This window comes from Panicum virgatum, chromosome 5N (genome assembly GCF_016808335.1).
Source record: "Panicum virgatum strain AP13 chromosome 5N, P.virgatum_v5, whole genome shotgun sequence".
Classification (NCBI taxonomy): domain Eukaryota; kingdom Viridiplantae; phylum Streptophyta; class Magnoliopsida; order Poales; family Poaceae; genus Panicum; species Panicum virgatum.
In genome coordinates, this window is record NC_053149.1 from 66,683,162 (window position 1) to 66,693,511 (window position 10,350).

Genomic DNA, 10,350 nt, shown 5'->3' on the forward strand with positions numbered 1-10,350 from the left:
GACCGTGGTGGGTAATTTTCTTTTTTCTTTTTTTCGATTAACGTAAAAATTTCTAGACCTTGAGAGTGAATGTGAAGGCTTCGTTTGTTGTCCAAATAATAAGATAATAAATTACGACCTAATTAGGCTCATTAGATTAATCTCGCAATTTATAAGTAAATTATGCAATTGGTTTTTTATTTCATCTAGATTTAATAGTTCATGCATTATGCTGCAACATTCAATGTGATAATTTTGAAATTTTGAATTTTGCATCTAATGAAGGCTTTGATCGATAAATTTACAGCTACGTTCCAAACGTGGAAATCGGGCTATGCGACGGCGAGGCGAGCAGACCCAGTCAATCAGTCAGTCACCGTCGCACCACGGCCGCAGTTGGTGGCGGCGCGCCACCGCGGAGAACAAGTGCCAGTCGACTCGGTCAAGCACGGCACAGATTCCAGTGGCGATGTGCGTGCCCGCCCAATGCCGGCACGGCGACGTCCCATCTCCTTCGCTTTTTCCACTTGCACCTCCGGCGACCGCCGCTGCCACGATCAAGAAGTCAGATCCGACTACCAGCTGCTCGCCGCCACCGCACCTAAATCGTCTTGCTGCTCTCCGGCCTGGATCCAGCATCCAGAATTCCGTGCTCTCCGGCGGCCACCTACTATCATTTTAGCGAGGCCGACCGTCCACCTCGTCCGGCCCTGGTTTCGTGCTGCCTCCTCTTCTGTTCCCGTCGGGTGTACACGGCCGTGCACACACAGCACGTCCTGCAATTAGCACTCTGCAAGGCAGCATCTCGTCTCCATCCAACAAGACTAGCTGGGCCGTGCAGTGATGCCTTCTGCAGTTCTGCTTTGCTTGGATCAACTAAGAGCCGCCGGTAATTCTACTCCCTGTCCTCTCTCTCTCTCTCTCTCTCTCTCTCTCTCTCTCTCTCTCTCTCTCTCTCTCTCTCTCTCTCTCTCTCTCTCTCTCACACACACACACACACACACCCCTATGCATCAAGCTTTGTGGTTGTGGCATCACCATATTTTGTGCCTATGTAGCAACGATATTTCTTCATTTCAAGAGGAGCTTTAATTTTGAGTATTCTTTCACAGCTTTGAGCAGGTGATATCATACTTTGGGAACCTTCAATTTGTTGGCTGGCAAGCTCTGAATAGGATAAACTATGTATTGGATGGTCTGTGGTATCAGGTTCTTCCTCTGGTTCCTGCTTTTGATGAGCACCTCATCTTTTTGTTCTGGTTCTGAACTTGATGTAAGATGCTTGAAGTCTCTACAGAGATCAGTGATTGATTCTAGGGGCGTATTAGAATCCTCATGGAATTTTAGCAGCTTCATATGCTTCTTCACTGGCGTGGAATGCTCTGGAACGAGTCTGGTGAAGAAGTGAGGGTTCTCTCGCTGCGTCTCAGCAACATGGGCCTTGAAGGCCAATTTCCTCAAGGTCTTTTTTTTCGAAAGATTCTAAACCTTACGGTTCGGCGTTCAATAATAAAAAGAAGAGAATTGACCTTGTTTATAGGTAAACCGAGCCAAAAAAATCGAACAACCACAACTAGTACACCTACAACTACAACACATACAACTAAACAACAGCCAGTTGGATTGGGACATCAACCGGGACTCACTCAAACTTGGCCGGTCGGATTGAGACATCGACACAAGCCACCACAACCAACACCCATTCGCGGCCATCGCCTCCAGACAAGCTCAACGCTCAACGACCAGCAGCACAAGAAGCAGCCAGGAGCCTCCAGCCGCGCCACCATGGCGCCACTGGCACCCTGCTTGGTTACTGCCAGCCAAGCCACCATGGCATCGCTGGCAATTACCGAAGCAAACTGCTGCCGGCCACGCCGCCACGGCGTTTCCGACACACCCCCGCAGCTGGCCGGAGTGGGAAGACACCGTGACAACACCTCCAAGAAGGTAAACAGCGCCCGAGGGCGTCGGCGTCATCTTGCCGGAAGAGCCAGCATGGCTTTCACCAGTGCCTGTCCAATGCCCAACCGAGCTAAACAAGGAGCCCCCCACTGCGGCGCCTCGCCGTTCCTCCTGCGACGGCCGCTGCAGAGCCCAGCACTGCGCGCCCTCGCTGCGGCCGCCGTGCGCCTCGCCACGCGCCCCGGCACCGCGCGCCCTCGCCGCGGCCGCCGTGCGCCCCACGCGCCTCGCGCCCCGGCACCGCGCACCCTCGCCGCGGCCGCCGTGCGCCTCGCCACGCGCCCGGCACCGCGCGCCCTCGCCGTGGCCGCCATGCGCCTCGCCTCGCGCCCCGGAACCGCGCGCCCACGCCACGCCCGCCGCCCCGGGCCGCCGCCGCCGCCAAGCACGGCGCGCCACGAGCCCGCCGGGGGCCCGCCGCAGTAGATCAGCTCCCGGGGGCGCCGGATCCGGTCCCCAGGACGCCGGATCCGCAGCCCCGGGCCGCCGCCACCGCGCATGGCACCCGGCTCTACCACCGCTCGTCGAGCGCGGCCGCGCGCGCACGCCGCACAGGAGAGGCCCCGCCGCCGCCTTCCCTGCAGGTGCACGGGCTTCCGGCGCCCTGCTCTGGCGGCGGCGAGGTGGAGGGGGGGTCGGGAGGGTGATGCGCGGCGGCGGGTGCCGCCCGAGTCGCCTCCGGAGGGAGACGACGCGGGGGGCGCGATCTAGTTTCTGATTTCTTCCTCAAGGTCTTGTGTATTGCACAAGTCTAGTCACCCTTGACCTGTCAAGTAACAATTTTTCAGGGCCCATCCCTTCCGACATTGCAAGGCAGCTGCCCTATTTGTCAACTCTGGACCTTTCAGACAATATTTTTTCAGGTGAAATCCCTCCTGGCATCTCAAATATGACATATCTGAACGTCCTGACATTCAGCACAACCAACTCAGCGGTCAAATTCCAAGAGACTTCGATGAGCTTCGGTTAAGATCGCTCAATGTCGCAGACAACCAGTTGTCTGGGCTTATCCCTTCGTCTTGGTCCAAGTTCCCGGTTTCGAGCTTCTCTGGTAATCAAGGGCTCTGCGGTCCACCGTTGGATGATTGTGCGGATACAAAGCAAGCGAGTCTGATTCGTACATCATCAATGACATGATCAAAGACGACTTCATTGTTGTCGGCGCGGCTGCGGGGGTCGTGGTGGGATTCGTGGTGGCGTTCTACTTCCCGCACTTGTTCGTCTTCTCCCAAAAGCTCCATCCATATGTCTACCGCATCTGTTGATATGTTACATGGTCTGCAGCCTTTCATTTGTTCCACTACATCTGTCCTCCGATTTCTTGTCATCTGTCTCAAATAAGATTAAGTATCATGCTGAATCCAACTTACATGCTTTTTTTGCAGAAACTTTTTCCCCGCACGAAAAAATAACTGTGATCTGCACGACTTGTTAAAACTATCCACTGATTGTACTTCTTATTCAAATCAGTTATGCCTTCTGATAGTACTTCCAATCATGTTCAATTTAACATTGGTCTTATAATAAAGATAAAGTTTTTTTTTGAAACCTCCACGACAAAGTTGGAATTGAGGTTAAAACTGTGAACATGGGGGAAAACGGGTACTATTAATATCTATGTGGTCCTGTGTGGATTAAGCAGTAGGCAGATGGCTGCTGCATGTGGGGTTACATGGATATTTGCAGTCAATATATTTCACTTCTTCCCTTCTACCAAAATACCAATCCCCAACAGCCTCGGCGATAGTCTGTCATGCGAAAAGGGAAAAAAGAAAAGAATTCAGGAGATATAATCCATCCAACGTTTTCACACTATAGACTATAGAGTTCAGTGATCTGAACCTCACCTTATTACCAAGTCTTGGGGAGATCCGTGAGATCCATGAGATTCTAAATGGTGATTGACAATGGGTGAAGCATGAATCGATGAACAGCCCCCAGTCCCTCTTATCTTCAGCAACCTTCAATTCACTGACTAATTTCTTCCTAAATCCTGCGGCTCGGAGAATGAGAATCTACAGTGTCAAAGAAACAGCATGACCACCAAATTTGCATCAAAGATATTGGCAAGCTGTGCTAACCATGCAGTATATCCATTTGTGTGGAACTGCAGTTCCGAATATCTGCTTTGCAACTGGACCATGCCTGTCCAGGATAGGATCCATTTGGCGCAAGAGCATTTCGTATCTGGAGAGAAGAAGCAGTCCGGAATTTTAAACTTTTGACAAGTGGAAAGAAACTTAAAGATTGAAATCACCTGCCAAGAATCGTAATCAGAATTCAGAATGAATGTGGGGGTGTTGATGCTCTTTATCAGCTCAGCAGGAAAAAAACACTGGAGCAACGACTCGTCAGTAAGTGAATTTAGGAACATCACAAAAAGAACTGAATTGGATATATGGGAAGATACCTCTGTTGGGTCCTTATTTGCAAGGCAGCCCTTGGGCAAAGCTTCTCTAACATTCTGGAAGAATTCAAAAAATGTGATTCAATCAACGTTTGCTACCAAAATGCGTGCGAAACCATTTTATGATATGCATTCTGGAACAGATCTCTTGAGGGCTTGTTTGGTTAATCCCCTCCACAAGGGAATTGGGAGGGATTGGATGGGATTGAGGGGGATTTTGACTTGCTGGGGGTTTAATCCCCCCCCCCCAACCCCCTCCAAACCAAACAAGCCCTGAAGGGGAACAACTCTTTTCCATGTCTAACCTGAAGGTGGACTATTGCATTGATGAGCGTCCGCAGAGACCTTTCTCCAGATAAATCCTTCCTGTGGTAGAAAAATTGTATTTCATTTAGTACAAGTGCAATGCTAATGGGCTAAACTAATTTTTAGAGCCTTACTCATCAATAAAAAATCCAGCATCAGAAAGGCATTTAATTGAAACATCCTGAGGAAATCGTTCGCGAAAATTATCGCAGTGCAGTAGGGCAGCCAGACTACCAGCAGAGCAGCCTGTAAGCAAGGCCTGGAAAGTGTGGTGGAGAAAATGCAGTTGGACATGGCTCGTGATTAGGACTTGTGTTTATATTACTTGTTCTAAACCTGTGGAGTAAAATTCCTTGTCAAATTACATGGAACCAACATGAACCTGTTTAGCAGTGTCCATTCCTTTTGCCATGAGTTCATCAACAACTGCTTCCCAGATGCGCAATCCTCTGAAGAAAAGTTTGGTTCCATCCTTATATAAATGCCGATACATCATCAGTTTATATGAATTAAGATGGGCTTCTCATATTCAGAATTCAGAGAATTCACCTGATCTTCACCCTCTGCATCCCCAGCAAATGATGCCCCATCGCAATACCTTATAACTACTATATTCCAGTTGTGGAAATCTGATCAGAACTGATTGGAATTAGCGCAAAGACAGATTTGGAAGGTAGTAGAGATTGCAACTCAATTCAAAATCTGATCGTGACAGAATCACAGGAAGTAACTTTTTTATACCAGGATTTTCTTGGTGCCGATTGCTGAGTATCCCGGTGAACTCTACTGCTTCCATAAGTTTTGACGAACCAAATTCAGTCATTTTGCGCTCGGAACAACTTTCCGTGGTGTTGCACCATCCTCCTCCCTGAGATTTTTGTAATACAAAACTTGTAACGGGGTCTTTAGTCTGCTAGGCACCCATCATGTTGGAAAGAAACTCATTCAACTTGAACCACTTTTGTCACACAGGTTATCAGGCATCTCAATTCTCAGCTCTCTTGCAGATTTCAGTCAGCAGTCTTTGGTGGATGCATGCCTAATTCTTGAAAACGATGGAGTTTTTACTGGGAGGAAAAAAAAGGGGGTCACACCTGAAGATAGACGAGCCAGTTGTGGGCACCGGAGCCGAAGCCTCTCTGCAGATGGTAACCTGGCGGGCTCCCATCCAAGCACACTGCAACGAACGACACGGTACAGGTCTGTCAGCGACCAACTTCTCCGGGCATACCGTCGATTGAAAAGGGAAGGAGGCGACCGAATACCTGCTCCCTTCTCCCGGGCGCCGGCGAGGAGGGTCAGCTCGACGAGCTCCGGGGCCCTCGGCGCCACCGGTGAGCACGAGAAGGTGACAACGGCCAGGAGCAAGAGCAGGGGCGCCGCGGCGGCGACAGAGAGGCCCCGACATCGCTGCGGGAGGAGAGGCGACAGCAGCTCGGTCGCCATGGCCGTCGCCGGTCGCCCGCGGGTGTAGCCGAAGCAACGCGTGAAAGCTGGAAGCCCAAAGCTTGGGCCCTCGCTTGTCGGGTCATACCGCAGCTCGCCAATGTGGACCGAAACCGAATCACACAGTCGACTCGACGCCTCAAGCTGGTGGAGCGTGGTGAAACTTCTCCGCTCCCCAGCAACTACGACTCCAAATCAAGATCCCCGTCACCGTCAGTCCATCACTCGCTCCCATTCGGCCATTTCCCCGAACTGGCAGCTTAGCATAGTCAAACAGCCTCTTCAAAAAAAAAAAAACCCTCTTCAAAGCATAGTCAAACAGTACGCGATTCCTGGGCAGAAAAAAAAAGTTGTCCCAAACTATGAGGCATAGCCGCATAGCACACTTTCTCCAGAACCAAAAGATAACCAACTTTATTCTCCAAATCCCAAACAGATGAATATTATTGAATCCACATCAAAACAAATTTGTACTTGAGGTAAAAAAGAACTGTGAAAAATGAGAAAAGACTGGTGATATCAACGCAGTCCTGAGTGAATCAAGCAGTAGATAGAAGACTGCTGCATGTGGGATTACATGGGTACTCGCAGTCGATCAGTTTCACATCTTGCCTTCTACCAAAATACCAATCCCCAACAGCCTCTGCGATAGTCTGTTATGCAAACAACAGATGGAATTCAGAAGATATCTGTCCAACTGAAGACACAGAAAACAGCAGTACTGAAGCTATTGCAGTGTGCTGTTCAAATGGTTTAAACCTCACCCTGTCATCAAGTCTTGGTGAGACCGGCGAATGCCATGAGATGTTGGATGGCGTTTGACAGTGGGTGAAGCATGAATCGATGAAGAGCCCCCAGTTCCTCTTATCTTCAGCAACCTTCAATTTACTGACTAATTTCTTCCTGAATCCTGAAACACAAAGAATTAAAAATCTGCACTGTCAAGGAAAACAGGATGATCAACAATGATTATAGAAAGCTAAAGGATTGGCAAGCTTGAACAATGATTATAGAAAGCTAAAGGATTGGCAAGCTTGACTGACCATGCAGCACATCAATTTGTGTGGAACTGCAGTTCCGAATATCTGCTTTGCAACTCGACCATGCCTGTCCAGGATAGGATCCATTTGGTGCGAGAATGTTTTGTATCTAGAGAGAAGAAGCAGTTAGTGTGTTATCCGTTTGAGTAGTGGGAAGAAATATAAAGATTGAAATCACCTGCCAAACATCGTAATCTGAGTTCAGAATAAATGTGGGGGTGCTGATGCTCTTAATCAGTTCAGAAGCAAAGAAACACTGGGAGCAACATGTCAGCAGAGAAATGGTTTAAGGCCCTGTTTAATTCCCACCCCATAAACCCCGTAAACACAAAAAAAAACGTCACATCGAATGTTTCGACACAAGCCTACCCCAACTTGCTTGGGAAAAAAAGCTATGTTGTTGTTGTTGAATGTTTCGACACATGCATGGAGTACTAAATGAATTATATTTACAAAACTTTTTGCATGGATGAGCTGTAAATCGCGAGACGAATCTAATGAGCCTACTTAATCTATGATTTGCAACAGTAATGCTACAGTAACCATCCGCTAATTATTGATTAATCATGGATTAATTAGCATCATTAGATTCGTCTCGCGATTTACAACCCATCTGTGCAAAAAGTTTTATAAATAGACTTCATTTAGTACTTCAAATTAGTAAGATTCCATCGCAAAATTTTTTTGCGTTCGAACTAAACACGGCCTAAGACCATCACAAAGATAATTGAATTAGATATGGGAACATACCTCTGTTGGATCCTTATTTTGGAGGCAGTCCTTGGGTAGAACTTCTCTAATATTCTGAAACAAATTTTAAAATGTAAGTCAACCAACATTTACTACCAAACTGCATATGTGAAGTTTTGTCATGCATCCCGTCAAAAGGATCTCTCGAAAGCTAACATGAAGGTGAACTACTCCATTGAAGAACGACCATATGGACCTTTCTCCAGATAAATCTTTCCTGTGGCAGAGAAATGTACTTCATTTAGTACAAGTATAATGCTAATGGGCTATACTAATTTTTAGAGACTTACACGTCAATAAAAAATCCAGCATCAGAAAGGCATTTAACTGGAACCTCTTGAGGTAACCGTCCACGAAAATTATCACAGTGCAGCAATGCAGCTAGAGAACCAGCAGAACAGCCTGTGAGCAACGTCTGGAAAATGGGGGAGAACAAAGTTGGATGGCTCTGTAATAGGACTTGTGTGGTCAAAGCTTTGTGCAATCCTTGGACAAACCATGTGAAATCAAGGAAAACCTGTTTAGCATTGTCCATTCCTTTTCCCATTAGTTCATCAACAACTGCTTCCCAGATGCGCAATCCTCTGAAGAAAAGTTTGGTTCCATCCTATGCAGATGCTACTAGCACAGCATCAGTTTGTGGATTAAGATGGGCAGCTCAAATCAGAATCAGAATTCAGAAAATTCACCAGATCTTCACCCTCTGCATCCCCAGCAAATGATGCTCCGTCACAGTACCTTACATAAACTATATTCCAGTCGTAGAAATCTGATCACGACTAACAAAATTAGTGCAAATCTGATCACGACTGAGCAGGTAGTAGCATCACAAGTTCACAGCTCAATTCAAAATATTTGTGATTAAGAAAAGACCAACACAACGCGATTTTGCATCTGCATTATTCCAAATTCGAATATGACTAATTGGGACATGAAAAATGATAGCAGACTAGTAGGTGCTTCCTAAAAGAAACATCTCGATGAAGACAAATATAGCAATAGGAAATCCATGACAGAAGCAACTTTGTATACCAGGATTTTCTAGGTGATCTTTGCTGAGTATCCCACTAAAGTTTACTGGTCTCATAAACTTAGATGAACCAAAGTTGCTCATTGTTTGCGCATAGCAACTTTGTGTGGTGTTGCACCAACTTCCTCCCTGAGATTTATCCATGGAAAATCTGTAAGCCAGCTAGACATCGCAACCCATCATGCTGGAAAGAAGTCATTTAAGTTCAACCATTTTTTTGTGGGGTCACCGGTTTTACTACCTCAATTCTCAGCTACCTTCTCTCATCCAAAAACAGAAATTTCTTTACAGATTTCAGCAAAATTGAACATGGGACGCCCATTTGTGTAGGAGCCTCTGTGATGCACGTTATAAATTCATGATAGCAACAGCAATTCGCAATTGGAAAAGAACATTCGGTCACCTCAAGATAGATGAGCCAGTTGTGAGCACCGGAGCCGGAGCCTCTCCGCAGTTGGTAAGCAGGCGGGCTCCCATCCAAGCACACTGCAACAATTCGATGCGTCATGAATAACCAATTCAGACATCGGGGACGCTTAAGAAGGAACTGAGGCTGCAGTTAAGGGACTTGTTACCCGCGCCCTTCTCCCGAGCGCCGGCGACCAGAGTCAGGTCGACGCGCTCCGGAGAGCTCACCGTCGTCGTCAGCGGTGCGCGGAAGAAGATGACAGCGACGAGGAGGAGCGCGAGCAGTGGCGCCGCCGCGGCGACAGCGAGGCCCCGTCGACGCCGCGGTAGGAGCGGCGACAGGAGCTCGGCCGCCATGGCCGTCGCTGGCGCGGGGCGTGCAGGTGTAGGCGTGTAGTTACTAGTTAGAGCAATTATGTGGTTGGTGGGTGGAGACCATGGTCGAAAGCTGCTCACCAATTAACACAGCAACAGGTGGAAGTCGACACGATGAATCTGCTGGATCTAGAGATGCAAATCGACACTTCGTATCTATTATCAAAATTGAACTAATTTTAGAAAAAAAAACTTTCACTTTAAAAAATTAGTACAAACGTTTAAATTAAAAATAGGTGCCCGTAGGCCGTAGCTAGAACCTCAAACAGACGGCTGGAGACGGACACAACGTGGATACGTGATGGTGGACGTGGCATACTGAGTCACTGACTGCCTAGTTTCCCCACCCATACCTGCCCAACCGTCGTCTTTCTCCACCCGCGGCCAGCGATGGCCCCGCTGCCTCGCCGCTCCACCACCGTGGCTGCCTCCTATGCCTCACCAACCTCTCATATCTCTTTCCATGGGATTTTTAATAGACTAACTAAATCTCACTCTCTAAAATCTTATTTAACTATCAATTTAGGTAGGACTCCTTTTCTATATCTCTTCTTCCTCGATCAAAATCATCTATCGAAAGTTGCGGAGGACCGCGTTGCTCTCCTCGGGGGCGACTCGGGCGGACCCGAGGTCTCGCGCTGCCACCC

General features: G+C 48.0%; 1 protein-coding gene and 1 long non-coding RNA gene across 10 annotated transcripts; one reads left to right on the forward strand and one right to left on the reverse strand.

Moving 5' to 3' along the window:
• The first annotated feature begins 98 nt into the window (after nt 1–98).
• LOC120675167 lies at nt 99–3,461 on the forward strand. 3 transcript variants are annotated; one of them, XR_005675229.1, is made up of 4 exons: nt 99–868; nt 1,092–1,441; nt 2,730–3,217; nt 3,327–3,461. It is a non-coding gene; the product is annotated as an uncharacterized LOC120675167 (long non-coding RNA). The 3 variants fall into 3 exon arrangements; XR_005675227.1 differs by lacking the exon at nt 3,327–3,461 and having other exon boundaries at nt 112–868; nt 2,730–3,291; XR_005675228.1 differs by lacking the exon at nt 3,327–3,461 and having other exon boundaries at nt 112–868; nt 2,805–3,291.
• Nucleotides 3,425–9,830, reverse strand: LOC120675163 (pectin acetylesterase 5-like). 7 transcript variants are annotated; one of them, XM_039956262.1, is made up of 14 exons: nt 7,144–7,440; nt 6,865–7,010; nt 5,920–6,753; nt 5,749–5,831; nt 5,396–5,522; nt 5,204–5,283; nt 5,037–5,126; nt 4,789–4,913; nt 4,654–4,714; nt 4,352–4,405; nt 4,199–4,276; nt 4,023–4,128; nt 3,789–3,934; nt 3,425–3,689 (listed from the first exon to the last, which is right to left on the reverse strand). In XM_039956262.1, the coding sequence occupies exons 3-14, from the start codon at nt 6,098–6,100 to the stop codon at nt 3,576–3,578; spliced, it is 1,245 nt and encodes a 414-aa protein (XP_039812196.1). In that variant the 5' UTR covers nt 6,101–6,753; nt 6,865–7,010; nt 7,144–7,440; the 3' UTR covers nt 3,425–3,575. The 7 variants fall into 7 exon arrangements, with proteins under 7 accessions (XP_039812196.1, XP_039812198.1, XP_039812192.1 ...); XM_039956264.1 differs by lacking the exon at nt 4,199–4,276 and having other exon boundaries at nt 3,442–3,689; XM_039956258.1 differs by having other exon boundaries at nt 3,442–3,689; nt 4,199–4,405.
• Between the last annotated feature and the right edge of the window lie 520 nt (nt 9,831–10,350).